General features: G+C 35.0%; 2 protein-coding genes across 2 annotated transcripts; one reads left to right on the forward strand and one right to left on the reverse strand.

Annotated features, from left to right (window-relative positions):
- Positions 1 to 3,490: 3,490 nt before the first annotated feature.
- LOC143549590 (vacuolar protein-sorting-associated protein 37 homolog 1-like) lies at positions 3,491 to 6,822 on the reverse strand. The gene is made up of 7 exons (XM_077040465.1): positions 6,650 to 6,822; positions 6,209 to 6,418; positions 5,077 to 5,164; positions 4,950 to 4,989; positions 4,805 to 4,851; positions 4,566 to 4,686; positions 3,491 to 3,869 (listed from the first exon to the last, which is right to left on the reverse strand). The coding sequence occupies exons 1-7, from the start codon at positions 6,661 to 6,663 to the stop codon at positions 3,706 to 3,708; spliced, it is 684 nt and encodes a 227-aa protein (XP_076896580.1). The 5' UTR covers positions 6,664 to 6,822; the 3' UTR covers positions 3,491 to 3,705.
- Positions 6,823 to 9,605: 2,783 nt separating this feature from the next.
- Positions 9,606 to 14,620, forward strand: LOC143549609 (ruBisCO large subunit-binding protein subunit alpha-like). The gene is made up of 7 exons (XM_077040479.1): positions 9,606 to 9,710; positions 9,786 to 9,981; positions 10,649 to 10,978; positions 11,366 to 11,511; positions 11,594 to 11,900; positions 13,056 to 13,507; positions 14,128 to 14,620. Exons 1-7 carry the CDS (start codon positions 9,657 to 9,659, stop codon positions 14,413 to 14,415), a joined length of 1,773 nt encoding a protein of 590 aa, XP_076896594.1. The 5' UTR covers positions 9,606 to 9,656; the 3' UTR covers positions 14,416 to 14,620.
- Positions 14,621 to 16,994: the final 2,374 nt, after the last annotated feature.

The raw sequence follows: 16,994 nt of genomic DNA on the forward strand, positions 1-16,994 counted from the left end.
AAACCCACTTTTGCTAAAGTTATGTTGATATTAAATTTTGGTCAATAAGTTATACATTTGCAATGATTTCAAAACTTTGGTGCATTCCACACATTCTATTTTCATAATCTTCTTAGATACTTTGAAGTTGTAACTCGTGCAACCGATTAGTCATTTGTAATCTTAAAGAACCGTAGCATTACCAATGGGTTGGTGGTCTATTGTTAAAGGTAAAGTCTTTATACACTTTGTGTTTAGAGCGCTTGGGAGTTGGAGGTCTGATACGACAAGAATTAAAAAAAAAATCACCATTAAAAAAAACAAACAAAAAATAACCTAGCAATAATTAGGTCATTATAAGGTTCTCAACATGTTTATATAATACAAGAGTTTACAATTAATAGTAAAAATAATAATCATCAGCTTTAAAATTGGATTGATAACAAAGAAACATGAAAGTATAGAACCAATTAGAGATGATCATTCAAACCGGTTCCTGGAACTGAACCGGTAGACCCGAACCGGAACCGAACCGGTTCCTACCCGTTTTTTTAGGAACCAGACCCTATCTGATTCAACCCGATGATCCATGACCGGTTCTTGCGTTTCTGAGTGGCGGCGGGTAGGAACCGGAACCGAACCGGAACCGGTTCCTAACCGGTTCCATCCGGAACCGGTTCCTAACGGTTCTAGCCGTTGGATCGAGTATAGCCGTTGGAAATCGTTTTTTTGGCCGTTTTTTGACCGTTGGGGTCAAAAAAAAAATTTTTTGGCTCCCCCAAGCACCCCACTACTAGTATAAATAGGTATTTGGTGTCATGGGTTCATCACAACACTCAAAACGCAAACCCGAACGCAAAAAAATACAAAAAAACGCTATTACAACGTTTTGAGTTCTCTAATCTCTTGTTTTCTCTTCTTCTATATTCATATTTGTTGTTATGGCTGCCTCACAATCATCGGTTGGTCAAGGTTCCAACGCCGAACCAAGTTTCGTTCGTATTGTACCTCATAATCGTAATCAAGAGATTTGGTGCAATTGGGATTTGGTTGAATTGAGTGACCATTCATTGAAGGCTCGGTGCAAGTTTTGTGGGGTTTATTTAAACCCACTTTCGAATTCAAATTTGAAGAAACACATCGAAAAACCGTATTGCAAGGCGTTGAAAAAGAACGTCGATTCGCAACAAACGCAAATGGATAGTAAAGGCGGAATATTTACATACCAAATTGATCGAGTTCAAGATCGTATGGCGAAGTTTGTGATTCAAGAAGCTTTGCCGTTTAGCCACTTCGACAACCCTCGCTTAACCGCCATGATTCGAGATACGCTTCAACCACAATACACTCACGTAAGTCGTCATACTCTTAAACGTTATTGTTTAAAATTGTGGAAGAAGGCCAAAGAGGTACTAATTGCATATTTTGAAAATATAAATACGGTAGTGATGTTTGGTCGGCTCCACATGGTCTACCCGAATCTTATCTTTGTGTCACCGCTCATTGGGTAGACCCGTCATCGTGGGAAATGATGAAACGCACCATTGCTTTCGAACTCTTTGAGTATCCACATACGGGAGATAATTTGTTTGAAATTTTAGATTATGTTATAAAAACTTATAAACTAGAAAATAAAATATTTTCAATGGCATTTGATAACGCGTCGAATAATACATCGGCGGTTGATAAATTATAATTAAAATATACGCCGATTTGCAATGGTGTATTTTTTCACTCAAGGTGTGTTGCACATATCATTAATTTAATCGTGCAAGACGGACTTGCTTCGGATGAGGTTACATCGGTTATAAACGATTTTAGACTAATGATACATGAAGTTTTTAAGAAAAGTAAAAAAAGACAAATGGATTATAGAAAATTTTGTAAAGATACGGGAAGAAAAGCTTTGGGAGCTAATTGGGATGTACCTCATCGATGGAATTCCACTTGCATAATGTTTCAAAGTGCTTTGGAACAAAGAGAAACTTTACAAATGTTTCATTCTAGTCTTGCCGAGAATGATTTGGCAATCCCCTTTTCAAATGAGAAATGGGAAATTATCAATGACTTATCGACTTTTCTTGAAGTTTCTAAAACATCAACTACGAAACTATCGGGAACGTATTATCCGACAAGTCCCTTGGTTCTTTCGGAGTTATTTTTAATGGTTAACAATCTTAAAGAATTTGAATATAAAAGTCCAATGTTTTCAAACATCATATTACCAATGAAGTTTAAATTAAAAAAATACTTTCTTGAATTGCCACCGGTTTTTACTTGCGCCGCCGCTTTAAACCCAATGTTAAATGTTACGGGGGTTGAATGTGTGATAGACGAAATTTTTTCAGCCTTAGATATGCATGAAGTTGACCCAAACTTTTCAACAGAGGCAAAAAATTATTTTAACTTGAATTTTAAATTTATGTATGACTTTTTATGTATGACTTTTATTTAAATAAATATGGGTCAAACATACACATGTCTATGCCGGGGGGTCTTCATCAAGTTCAAGTGCTACTAGAGTACGAGATCCCATGATTAGCCTTATGAACACCGTTCGCAACGTAACGGCTAAAAAACAAAGGGGTAACACCCCTTCAAGCGAACTAGGAAGGTATAGTGCAAATGATTACTCTACCGGTTTATCCGAAGAGGAATATGACACTTTTGATGTTTTGGCTTGGTGGAAGGTAAAGGAAACCGAGTTTCCGATTCTTGCCACCATGGCCCGTGATTTACTAACCGTCCAAGCTTCTACGGTAGCTTCGGAATCCGCTTTTTCTCTTAGTGGCAGGGTAATATCGGTGAGAAGAACAAGACTAAATTCGGAGTCGGTGGAGATGTGCATTTGCTTAAAGGATCACTTGGACTCAATCGATCGTATTCAACACGTAACCACTCTCGAAGATGAAACACCACTTGATGTTCGAGTGCACGACGAACAAGAAGGCATTTCTACAAGTAATTCCGAGGAAGAAGTCGCCGCTCAATAATTACGACGAACAAGAAGGCTTTTCTAGAAATAATATGTCACAACTTTATATTTATAAGTTTAATGTTTTGTTAGTTTGTTTTTGAAGATTTTAAAACATGTAACCTTTTTTTTTTTAACTTCTTAAAGTAAATAAAATGAATTTTATGTTAATTTTTTTTTTATTTTTCATGTTATACAAATACGAATCGTAGTTTAGAATCCAAATCGCAAACGAAAAACGAAAAAAAAAAAAATTTACACTGTAACCGGTTACAGTACAGGAACCGGTTTAGGAACCGGTAAGAACCGGTTAGAGGTCCGAGGGTGGGAGAACCGGTTCGGTTCCCTAACCGGTTCGAGCCTGGAACCGGTTTATAATGGGGTTTTGAATATAGGAATCGGTTAGGAACCGGTTCCGGTTCCTAGTCCCAAACCGTTTTGAACATCTCTAGAACCAATAGCCAAAAAAGAATAGTACTGAGAAAACCTTGTCCATGTTGTTTGCTTGATTTTAAACGAACATGATGAGGATATGTTCTAATATATAATTATTTTAAACCAGTCTTCATATAAGCAAGTAAACAAACATACAATATATAAGACACCAAAAATCCTCACCAGATACAAAAGGTCTTCCATGAAACATACTAAGCTACATTAATACACAAAACTTGTTTATTTCATAGTTTTGTTTAAAAAATGAGAGAGATTCTTTTTTCATGTTTAAATGTTACAGTTCAAATAAACAACAGTCAACCGCCTAAAGACGTCTTTGCTGCAAGGTGGGTCAGAGCCCGTTTATGATAAATCACACGCAGCTTCTTATACTTCTGAACAAATGTTGCAAGATCAATCTCCTTATCAAGAAGCTGCTGGTGGAGCCTTTCAGATTCCTCGTCCGTTTCATTCATTGACTCTGAACAAATCATGCAATTAATAAATAAAAATTACCTAATTTCGACCCATTTATATATAAAATTTAGGGCCTCAACAGGTCAAATGGCAATACACTATAATAGGCTCGTAAACACACAGAACGTTCAACGGAATGTTTGTAAACCATTCGACGGGCTGTTCGTTTATTGAATAAACGAACGAGCACGAACATAACTGTGTTGTTCATTTGTGTTCGTGAAGCTTCGTGTACATAGGTTTGTTTGTTTACGTTTGTTCATTCATGGGCATCAGTTTACACTTGTTCGTTGATATATTCATAAATATAAAAAGCCCGTTAGTCTAGTTTTCTTCACTTTTTAAGGCTCGGCAGAATGATGTTCACATTTACTTTTATTTGTTGTTTACTCAGTTATGCTTGTTTATATTCATTCATCTATGTTCAGTTATGTTTGTTTGTGTTCATTTAAGTTCATTAACCATTTAGTTATATTGTTAACAAAAACATAAACGAACACGAACACAAATAGAACACGGCCATTTTCTTAACAAACAAACAAAATAAAAATAAAAAACTACATGCGTATAATTGTCCGTGTTCGATTAAAGTTAAACGAACAAACATGAACACGCCTCGTTCGTGTTTGTTCGGTTCGCTTACAAGCATAATCTTTATCCTACCATATGGACTTCTGAGACTTAAAAAAAAAATATTTACCTTGCAACTTGTGAAGCAGGGAACCAGGAGAGTACGATTTTAGAATTTCAGCCTTTCGTTTGGTCAGTTCATTCAACTTTTCTTGAGCAGATGCTAACTCACTTGTTCTTATGATCATGCACTGTATCACAAGTCAACAAAAAGTTTTGACTTGTTTTAGATTATGACTACAAAATCACATATGTGATGGTAAATTTGGTGGTTGCTATAAGTTTGACTACAAGAAATGAAAATAGCACCTGGTTCCTCAGTTCAGTTATTTGAGGTTCTTTATCCAAGTTTGACCCTGCGTAACAAACATTATAAAATCTCACTCCCTTTTTACCCCTTATCCAACTTTTTTCATACGAAATAGAAAACAGATACAAGAACTAAGAAACTTACTAGCAAGCTGCACGGTTTCATTTCTAAGTTCATTTCTTACCTGATTAACAAAGAAGCAAAAACAATTAAAGGTAAAATAAATATGACGAAAATTGTAAAAACTCTGAATAATAAGTTTGAAACTTACATTGTTTAGATTTTTCACGGGATCAATTGAAAGCAAGAATTGTTGATAAGCATTCTGGTCTGATAAAAGCTTCCGTAGCTCATCAACACTAAACCAATCATATAATGCAAAATACAGTGAATGCATGATAAAAGTATAAAATCACAAAAGACTAAAACTTATCAAAAAGTTTCAAATATAAATCAACATGGACAGTGTGAGGTTTGATGATAAACAATTCAACACACGATAATAATTGAAATAAAAAGCAAATACACAAATATTGCATGGCTCAACTGCTATCAATAAGTTCCTAACTATTATAATTCCTACAAATCAAGTTCTGTGCCCAATAAATAGTCTAGACACTTATACTGCACATCTTAACATGTTTCATAGTAAAATTTACAAATTAAACCAATTAAAACTATAGAGATATAAAAGTATCCATCCAGGCGTGAAATCATGAACAAGAGGACATATAATTTTGTAAACTAAAGACAAATAAATTAGGCTTTTAAACGAACCAAATGTCTAGTAATTCGTTTATTTAATTAAGAAATAACATGAACAAACTTTTGTGTCCATTTAGTTAAACACTTAAACGAATGGATGCAACTCTCGTTCGTTCATTTATGTTTGTTAGTTTAGGTATTTTGACCTTCCTTTGTTTATATATCCATCTAAAATCTTTAGGCTTATTGCAGTTTGATTTAGTTTTATAACTGCCCGTTACAATGTTGTCTAGTTTTAATACATTTTTAGGCCCAGCATATTTATGTTCATATTTACTTTTAACTGATGTTCCCTTTGTTGTGTCCATTCATCCATGTTCTGTTAACTTCATTCGTTTACGTTCATGAACCGTCCGTTTATTCTATTAACAAACACAAAACATAAGAGGTTGAAAACTTTGTTCAGTTAATCACCTAATTGCTCGTTTTCGATCGCTTATTCGGTTAAGCGTAAACAAATGAACACGAACATGCTCAGTTTGTTTACACACCCGATTGAAATTTCTAAACGAGACACCTCAGCACAAAAGCTTTCTTAATCCACTCTATTTATCCTAGACAAACTAGCTTATCATGGCAAACATCAAATATAATAAACTATTTACCAAATATCAACCTGACTGAAAAAAAGTCTTTACCTTTTATCTTTCAGATACACAATAATACCAGCAGCCTCGGTGGGAGAAACATTAGGCCGTTCTCCAACCCGTTGCGCGTAGACGTTCGAGTTGGCACTATTCGGAGGTGCGGGACGGGATGAACTCGGTGAGCTAACAACAGATGGAGGATACCATGAGTTTGTAGTACTCTCGTGTGGCCTCTGGTCACCTTGTTCTTGTTGAGAACCCCTGAAAGTTAACAACTGTTATTACTCTATAGTTTGCAGGGCTGTAAAAACCATTAATATTATCATTACAACATAACTGAATCAAATAAAGATCCAAAATTGTAACCTAAATTATCCAATTAATCAAAAACCCTAAATTGATAATTCACACAGAAACCCTAAATTAATAATTAGATGTAATTACAGAAACCCTAAATTGAATAGTGAGAATTTAAGGACAGAAAACGATTACCAGAACTTAAACATGACGGCTGATTTTCCGATTGGTTTTGACGGTGAATTGATCGGAACAGCAAAGCGCGAAGAAGCAGTTGGATACAATGAGATGCGAATATACGACTTACGGCCGGTTTTGTACGGAATTAATGGATTGATTATAAGATCGGTCGATTTGGGGTAATTGACTTACCGGAAACGTGTGCTCCGGTGATATCCCGATTTAAGCAATGTTAAGGAAAATGAATGAATAAATAAATTATGTTGACCTTTTTGACTTATTATAGCTTTATTCATTCCTTGCCCTTCTACCTTACCCCTTAAGTTTCATTAAATATTAAAAGAAAATAAAGAATTGTTAATAGCATATGAATATATGATGTCTCAAAATTAACTTCTTTGGTTACCAAGTTTTGGATTAACTAGGTTTTCAATGCTTTATATATATTTTTTTTAACACTTCTGGGTATTATCACTAACGATTTTTGAACTTGAATGTGGAACTGCTGTGAGGGTAATTTTGTTATTTTCAAAAAATAATATTAAAGACGGTTTTAATTTTTATAATTTGACCCTAATAATCTTTTGGTACATAATACTTAATTTCTCTATCAATTTTAGTCTACCGGATAAAATTTTGTTAAATAAAGAGTCATTTTGCTCTTTTGATGTAATGAGTGGTGTGGGTTGGGTAAAGAGAGGTGTAGAGAGATAATATAACAACATTAAGGAAGAAGTCTTTGGAGTTTGTGGTCGTCCAAGATGTGGTAGTGTCGGTGGTAGGTGTGGTTTTAGGTAAAAAGAAACATAGAGAGGTAATATAAAAGGGGGTTTTGTTTCAAGGGTATGTTATTTGCATTAATACTCGTATACATGATAAAAAGACAAAAATATAATGTTCAGAAATCGAGGCTCGTATTTGTTTATCATTAGAAAAAGAGGTTTAGTTAATCGAATCACTTATCTTTATTATCTCAACACCCTCATTGAATCAATTAATTGTTTATTATCGAACAAAAATAAGTTAATTGTGTCAAAGGAGAGTTAAGTGTCCCTTTACAATCTCTTGACTAATTATAAATAACGTAGCTTGAATATGCACAACTTTTTTTGAAGCCCTAAATAATTCAGATATCAAAGCCTTCTTTATAGATCGAGAGTGAATTCACCCAACATCAAAGTTATCGTGTTCACTAATGTTATGAAATGAACATAAATTTGAAATTAATTACAAAATAACAAAATTTGCACCATATTTCAAAGATGCGCAAAATTGTTTATGACATAACCGAAAAACATAATTAATCAACACAAAAGACATTAATATCAATCAAATATATCATCAACGAATCTAAGAATACAAATATTACTTTTTTAGCAACAAAGAGTAAAGAAAAACGATTGACATACGAAATTTATATTTAATTATGTTTATGTCACAACAGAACGAATCATTAAAGGGATTAAACACTTTATTGAGATATAGGAACTCACCAACTTCTTGAGATATAATAAAAGGTAAGACACAATATGATGAAAATGGTAATCAAGGTTAAGCTTATGTTATCCATATATTTGTTATGTGTGGGATAAATGGCAATTTGATATTGGCCAAATACCATGTTTTGAACATATGTTTTCTATTAAGATTTCTATTTTTGTTTTATAGATAATTTTATAAACAAAAGCTTGGTTTGTTTACACCTTATCTGATTCAGCTAACTCAATAAACCTGAAATCCGATCACTACAAAACATAATTTTTTTCAAACAACAAAATTTCGTTAGTTTAAAAAGCCACCAACTTGCTAACAAAAAGCTAGCAAGAGGAGCACAACAACAAAACACCACCACAAAACACATTACAAATCATTTTTTTTTCAGTTCTCCCGATCCAAAGAAATGTCAAAACCTTTATATCTCCAATAATCTTGTTAAACTTGACGGGAGTGTTGGCGAAGATGCAGTTGCTTCGAGCGCTCCAAAGAATCCAACGAGCTGCCATCACTAACGATTGAACCACCTTTTTCTTGGTAGCATTACCCATAATACTCGTATGAATCTCAAAGAGGTCACCAATAGTAAAAGGAAAAATAGGAAGGATATTGCACCACTACTTAAATCTTGTCAAATCACCGTCACAACAAAACACCCCGTAAAAAAATGCTCCACTACAAAACATATGACTTTCAACAACAAAACAGTCCGTGTGAGAATTCTGTCAATGACACATCGTCAACATATGTGTGATTACTTCACTTATCGACAAATTATCAACAGAGTTTGCCTCTAACATGTTACCAACAGACGTTTATTAATGGTTACTTCTAATTTTTAACCATTACACACAACTAATGAACTTGCGTTGTGCCAATTGCCAAGCATCAACATGTCTCGTGATGTAACTAGTGTTGTAAAAATCCCGATTTAATTGATTAATTTTGGGCTAATCGGCCAATTAATCGGTTAAAGGTCAAGTCCGACAAAAATTAGGATTAATCGTTTTTTTAAGATGTTCTGGCCAAAATCGACGGCTTCCGGAGAGATTCCAAAATCAGCGGTTTCTGGCTAGATTTTGGCCAAAATCAGCGGTTTCCTACAAGATTCCAACAAATTTTCGGCACAAATGTGTTTGTGTATGTATAAAATTGAAAATCACATATAAAAATGCGTGCAATGTAAAAACAAAATTTATACATTAAATTCCTATCCGCTTAATCTCGATCGACTAATCCCAATTAGTCGATAGTACCCACTTCACCGCCCGACTAACGATTTTTACAACATTGATGTAACTGGTCGTTAAATACAAAATTCGGTGATGTTCTGTAACAATCACAAACTTTTGGATCGTGAAAGCAATATCTTCTAAATACTGGTAGGTAGAACACTTAATACGACGCCGTATGCATATCTCCTTGTCTGATAAACCCAGAAACCCTAACGACCTTCTAATCTTCACTCTTCACTCCATTCACTCCATAACCATCTCCTTATCCACAACCAAAGCTCTCAGCATCTTCAATGGCGTCTGCTAATGCAATATCCACACCTTCAATCCTCTCTTCACATACTAAGGTATCGTATATATTATTTCAGTTACTCTTTCATACATATGCTAAATGCTAATTGTGTTTATTTTGGATATTTTAGGGCAATTTGATTAATGGAAGTAGTAGGAGGATAGGTCAGTTGCAGACTGCTCAGAAGATGAGGCAATCTAATAACGAGCGGTTTGCGATTCGTGCTTCCGCTAAAGATATTGCGTTTGATCAGCGCTCGAGAGCTGCTATGCAGGCCGGTATCGATAAACTTGCGGACGTTGTTGGACTTACTCTGGGCCCTAGAGGTATCTAGCGATTGATAATTAACATTTACTAATCGATACATAACAGAAATGTACAACTGTGAACTGATCTAACTAACTAACTAACTAACTAACTAACTAACTAGCTGACTGACTCATATATGAGACACTGATAATGTGATTAGTTTGTTAGGCCTAGATCAATTATTATGTAACTAACTCTCTTTGAGTGTATTGAGTTGAATGAATAAGTATGCATGGCCCTAGAAGATATAGGAGGCTAGAACACAAACTACTAAATGTACAATCAGTAATGCATACATAACAGGAAAGTACACGGATGAAGTTAGCTAACTGACTGACTGACTAACTAACTAACTAACTCACTCATATTTAAGAGTCTAATATTGTGTTAATCAATCAATATGTTTCAAAACTTAATAAAACTGTGTAAAACAACTTAATCAAGTATGTAACTAACTCTCAATGAGTGTGTTGAGCTGAATGAATAGAATACACTGCATATAGATAACATAACCTACAAGTGTGAACTGCACTAACCGGCTAACCAACTTATATATAAGGTTCTAATACCGTGGTTGGTTTGTTATGGCTCAATCCATCATTATATTTCAATTTTCAAAACTTTTTGGAACTGTGTGCTTTGCTGAGAATTTTCAACAAGTGCTTGAAATTTTGAATTGGTTAGGAAGGAATGTTGTTTTGGATGAATATGGTGCCCCGAAGGTGGTTAACGATGGAGTAACAATAGCCAGAGCAATTGAACTACCTGATGCCATGGAAAATGCTGGTGCTGCTCTTATCAGAGAGGTTGCAAGTAGAACCAATGACTCAGCTGGTGACGGTACCACCACCGCATCGGTTCTTGCTCGTGAGATTATTAAACTTGGGCTTCTAAGTGTCACCTCCGGTGCTAACCCGGTGTCATTGAAGAAAGGTATTGATAAGACGGTATTGGGTTTAGTTGAGGAGCTGGAGAAGAGAGCTCGGGCTGTGAAAGGCCGTGATGATATTAAAGGTAACAAGATTTCTGTACTCGGTTTTGTGTAGGGGTGGGTTGGCATATCTAACCCATTTAAAAAGGGCTGTGTTTGGGTTGATGTGTTTAGGTAAATGGGTCATGTTCTAGTTGACTTTATAACCCGTTTACCCTAACATATTGAGCCACTAACTCATTTATGAACCCGTTTACAACCCACCATCACCAACCTGATTAACACATTTACAACTGGCTTGTCGTGCAAACTCGTTTAAGTGTGTTCGGGTTAGGGTTGGTGTTTTTTTTTTGACATGAATAAAAATATGGGTTGTGTTTGGGTCGGACTCCAACCCGATACGGCTGTCACCACTAGTTTTGCGTTAGATTTTCTCATATTCTGATTGAATTTTTGGATTCTGCTTAAAGCCATTGCTTCAATCTCTGCTGGAAATGATGATATCATTGGAACCATGATTGCTGATGCTATTGACAAGGTTGGACCCGATGGCGTCTTGTCTATCGAGTCATCATCTTCTTTTGAGACAACTGTTGATGTTGAAGAAGGGATGGAGGTTTGTATTATCGATTTGTTTTAAACTAATAATTTACGTTTAATTTTTGTGTGTGTGATAATATTTTATTGGGATATTGCAGATTGATAGAGGATACGTCTCCCCACAACTTGTTACCAACCCAGAGAAACTACTGGTTGAATTTGAGAACGCGAGGGTTCTTGTTACCGACCAGAAGATATCTTTTGTGAAGGAAATAATTTCAATATTGGAACAAACAACTCAACTGAGAGCTCCCTTGCTGATCATTGCTGAGGATATAACGGGTGAGGCTTTGGCTACGCTTGTTGTGAACAAGCTGCGTGGTATTATTAACGTTGCGGCCATTAAAGCACCTGGTTTTGGTGAGAGGAGAAAGGCTTTGCTTCAAGATATTGCCATTGTGACAGGTATGGTTGGTTTCTTTTGTAATTTGGGCCGGTCAGAGGGTCGGGTAATGGATAAAAAACAACCTTGATTTGATGCACAATTATGTCTTAACTTATTTTATACAATTAGGGGATGTTTGGGTGAGCTATTAAGTTTTGCTTATCTGCTTACTTGAATTTTGAAAAGCAAAAGGTGTTTGGAAAAGCTTCTCCAAAAGCTTCAAAATGGAGCATTTCAAAAGTGCTTTTACTTTTTAAAAATCAAATAGGCAAGTTTGAAAAGCTCACCCAAACACCCCCTTAGTATGTTGAATATGATTACAGAAGGAATACTGTGTCAATAATAATAATCTAACTTTTGAGGGATAATGTAAACGGATGCCACCCAATCATGCATCCTGTTTTGTTAAAATTCTGAAAAAAACTTGGATAAATGATATAATCTTTGGCTTCTTAAATATTTTTTTCCCTGAATATCGAATGGTCAGAAAACTGAGAAATTTTCATCTTTCATTATATATTTAGTTATATTTTGATATAAATGAAAATGTATACGATATTAGGCGACCTCTATAAGTAGTTTCGATAGGAGTGTAAATGAGGCAAGCCATGCTGAACTTTACTAGGCTCTAGGTTGGCTCGTTTAACTTACCCGAGCTTGGCTCATGAGTAGTTTTCAGGCTCAAGCTTTGCTCATTTTTTATTTATTAGTTAATTTGTATACACCTTTAAGTATTTTGATGTGTATTTTAATTATAATATTATGTGTAATATAATATATATTATGTAGTTCTTTTGATCATAGTTTTATAGATAGCAATACATATTTATATAAAGTTAATATATTATATAAAAGTTACATAAATAATAGGATCGTTTAGCTTGGGAGCCAGCTCTAGATTGATAAGTGAAGCTCTGGCTTGGGCTTGTTTATTATACAAGCTTTAGGCTCGAGCTCGTGTAAGTTTGGCTTGGTTTGAGCTTTTAGCAAGCCAATGAGCTCACAAGCGGATTGGCTCGTTTATACATTTCTCTAGTTTTTTGTTAAATGGTATAGGAGGTTTTATGCATAATGATTTACAAATATGACTTTTAGCAATACTTTTGATTATTTGACCTATTCAACCTCATTTCTTTTTAACCAGCATTTTTATTTATTTATTGTGGTTATAATAGGGGCCGAGTATCTAGCCAGTGATTTGGGTCTGCTGGTCGAGAACGCCACCATGGAGCAACTCGGTACTGCGAGGAAGATCACGGTCAGCAAAGATTCCACAACCATCATTGCTGACGCAGCAACAAAGGACGAGATACAATCCAGAATTGCTCAGATAAAAAAGGAATTATACGAAACAGATTCCGTGTACGACACTGAGAAATTATCAGAAAGAATCGCCAAATTGTCTGGTGGAATTGCGGTTATTAAAGTTGGGGCTGCAACCGAAACCGAATTAGAAGATCGCAAGCTACGTATTGAAGATGCTAAAAACGCAACGTTTGCTGCCATTGAAGAAGGTATTGTTCCTGGCGGCGGTGCTGCGTTTGTTCATCTTTCAACACTTGTTCCTGCCATCAAGGACACACTTGAGGATGCTGATGAGCGGTTAGGTGCTGACATTATTCAAAAGGCAAGTCATGTACCTTAACTGTTGTTTCGGTCTATTAATTAGGGGTCGCGTCGGATTTGGGCTCAAAACCGAAAATTCGGTTTTTGAAAACCGTTTGGTTTTGCGGTTATTTTGGTTTATTCGGTTCAGTTCTGTTTTTCGATTTTGGCATTTGAGCTTGAAAATTTTGGTTCAAAAAGATTGCCCTGAATAATGAACTTGGGTCAGAAACTGTGTCTAAAGTTTTTGTTGAAACATTTGGGCCTGAATTTTTTAGGTTACTACATATATTAATTTTTGTAAATTACTTAACATCAAAAAATTGAAGTTTTAATTATAATTTAAACAACAAAAGTCAGGTTTTTTTATTGAACATTTTGACCTAAAGTTTTGGCTACATCATTTATTAATTTTTCATAAATTACCTAACATTCATAAATAAATGTTATAATTTAAAAACTCAATAAAAAAAGTTGATTTATACGGGTTGCTTCAGTTTGGTTTTTTCCTATACATGCAAAACCGAAACTGAATCGTAAGTTTGTTTTTTTTTAAAAAACCATAAAACCAAACCACTGGTTTTGGGTTGGGTTTGGTTAAGTCGGTTACGGATTGGTTATTTAGGTTTGGTTTTTTTACAGGCACTGGTGGCACCGGCTGCTCTGATAGCTCAAAATGCTGGAGTTGAGGGTGAGGTGGTCGTGGAGAAGGTAAAGGAGAGTGAATGGGATATGGGTTATAATGCAATGACCGATAAGTATGAGAATTTAGTGGAGTCCGGAGTCATTGATCCTGCCAAGGTGACTAGATGCGGTTTGCAAAACGCGGCTTCAGTCGCTGGAATGGTTCTAACCACACAAGCCATTGTGGTTGAAAAGCCTAAGCCTAAAGCGCCTGTAGCTGCTGCACCACAAGGTCTTACTGTATGAGTGAAGTAATTTGTAGTAGCAATCGGGTCAACTGCAACCCGACTGGTATCGAGACTTTACTTTTTTTTTCTCTCTTGTTATAGATTATTAGGTAATAAAATTTTCATGGAGAGTACTAGTATAAGATCCGGAATACTATTGGCAATGATTATTGATTATAATTTTGTTTATTTTTATTATCAAGAATAACAGCTAAGAGGTGATACTTGAGTTGAAATATGCTCACATTGCTATAAAATTGCATAAACCCTCTTAATTATCTGACTTTAACCCAACCTATTTTTAAAAGTGAACGGTTTTGATTCGTTGCTTGATTCGAACCCGAACATTCAGCCCATTTTGTAGTTTCATAACACTGTGTTGCAAGTTGCAACGCATACAATACAACACCTAACAATGATAAACAAAGAAAAAAAGTCTACTGAGTTTAAAAACCATGATGAGCAAAACCTTAAAAGAAACTTTCAATAGAAAAATATAACTGCAAGTAGTTTTTAGGCATAAGCTCAAAATAAGTTAATTTTAGGCATAATGTCACGGAGTTATCCCTTAGATTCACGTGCGGGCTCTTAGACACCTTCTAAGATCAGCCGTGAACACCAAAACGCAACTATGATTCAGCAACTTGAAAGGGAACACAAGATTGTACAAAATTGCTTAAGGGAACTTAAATTGCTTAATGCGACTGCAAAATGAGCTGATTACATCTATTTATACCACCTCCGCTCTACTTACCTTCCATTCTAGGTCCTTTCAATATTAAAATATTACAAAATATCTTAGATATTTATATGGAGATTTCTAGGGATTTCTATCAAGATTTTTCTAAGTAAAAATCTAGGCTTTCCTTTGAAAATATCTAGGATATTTTCTAAGTCTTGAAGGCCTTGAATCTGCTGGAAATCTTCGAAAAAACGAGCCATTACGATCTGAATTAGGCGGGTCGTGACAATAAGCTCAAAATAAGATTAATTGATGGTTTTCCAACTGATGTAACCGTCCAATAGTCTATGTTTATAACTGTATATGTCTTGGATTGATTACTTTAATTTAGAAAATAACTTACTAAAGTGAATAAACCTTTCAACAAAGAATCATAAAAACAATTTTTACTTCATTTCTCAAGATTCCAGAATCCAAAAAGATATATTTTCTTGGAAACATTTTTATTGAATTGTTTACATCCCTGCAATATGATGGGGAATAATAATCAATAACAAGAGAAAATTCGATGCTAGGACTAGGAGTGGTCCACCCATGTCCATTTTTCGTTTTGAGTAGTCACAATCGTCACCTTTTGGTTATTTCGTAAATAATATAGAATTATTAACTTTTTTCCTTTGGCCTATAACAATATTTTCTTAAATATGTCAAAGAGGATAAAGTTATAATTTATTTACAACCATCTAACAAAAGTCCACATGCACGTTCGATTATGTTAAGTGAATCATTTATAAAATCAGCTTTATTCCATTTTTGCTATACTTTTATTTATTTTATTTTTTTCTTGATTATTTACAAACTAATTTAACATGTAAACTAGTACTGGATTCACACGTAGAATAACGCTAGACCAAATGAATTCAGTCTCCACCTCCTTGAACTGCTTATGGATAGATAAGTTTACCTTACCTCATGTCTCTTTCCACTCTCATTTTCTTGATCCCCTCGTGTTCGTAGCCGTCTACAGCCACAGACTTTTCTACACCCGTTCTGCTCATCACACCTGCAAACATATGTGAACCCTCCACACCACCTAAGCCACAAATGAGGTCCACAAACTCGAATGCTAATACTCCTAGCGCACAAGTATGATGCTTGTATCAACCATTCTTTTATTTTAATCTAAAATAATTTATTTAATAAAAACACAAAAATGAATATAGGAAAAAGAAATAAACATTTGGGTATGTTGTAAATGCTAAAACATTTATTTATACGATCATTTTTTGTTATATTCTTGCAGTTAAAATCTTATACGTCAATAGCGGGTGATGGAATAGTAAGGGAGAAACTTGGTGTTCCATGTGATCCAAGTTCGATTCATTTTCTCACTATTTAGTTTCAGAGGCACCAGTGTAATGATGAGAGACTAGACGAGTATTTGGTTCTCACTAGTTGATCCTTAAAATGAACATGTTTTATCTCACCGTAATGTTGTGCCTTCGGGCGAATGTTCACGAGCATTGGCCTTAGGTCAGGGTTTTTCTCTGATCAAAAGACGAGTGTATCTTAATATAGTGAATTTAGTCAGTAGCTCATTTAGAAGATTCGTAATACTTTTAAGAAAACAAATTTAAAATCTTATAGAAAGCCATAGTCAAAGGAGGCAATAGATTGAAAGCAGTCAAAGTCAAGAGACAACAACTGTTGGTTTGTTGACGGTGGTGATGCAAGTGGCCGATGAATGACGATATCACGTTACTCAGATGGCGATTATTATAGCCCAAGCTTCCACGTAAGCAGATCACTACTTCATCTTCTATTCTAATCTAATCCTCGTTGCAAAGTTTGAAACGTCTTTGATTCATTTCATTTCGAATTGTTTATAAAATAATAATAATAATGATGAACAATTT

Source organism: Bidens hawaiensis, unplaced genomic scaffold (genome assembly GCF_021521415.1).
Source record: "Bidens hawaiensis isolate Kalapana, Puna unplaced genomic scaffold, B.hawaiensis_p1.1 tig00015702_1, whole genome shotgun sequence".
In the NCBI taxonomy this organism is placed as follows: domain Eukaryota; kingdom Viridiplantae; phylum Streptophyta; class Magnoliopsida; order Asterales; family Asteraceae; genus Bidens; species Bidens hawaiensis.

Bases quoted from the DNA above. Each gene is read 5' to 3' on its own strand.
- LOC143549590 (XM_077040465.1), bottom strand. The intron at 4,852-4,949 runs GTAAGTTTCTTA...TTTGTTACGCAG, and splicing joins TGAAACCGTGCAGCTTGCTA to GGTCAAACTTGGATAAAGAA. The intron at 3,870-4,565 runs GTAAATATTTTT...TGATTTGTTCAG, and splicing joins CCTGCTTCACAAGTTGCAAG to AGTCAATGAATGAAACGGAC.
- LOC143549609 (XM_077040479.1), top strand. From the start codon at position 9,657: ATGGCGTCTGCTAATGCAATATCCACACCTTCAATCCTCTCTTCACAT. The intron at 9,711-9,785 runs GTATCGTATATA...TGGATATTTTAG, and splicing joins TCCTCTCTTCACATACTAAG to GGCAATTTGATTAATGGAAG. The intron at 11,901-13,055 runs GTATGGTTGGTT...TGGTTATAATAG, and splicing joins AGATATTGCCATTGTGACAG to GGGCCGAGTATCTAGCCAGT.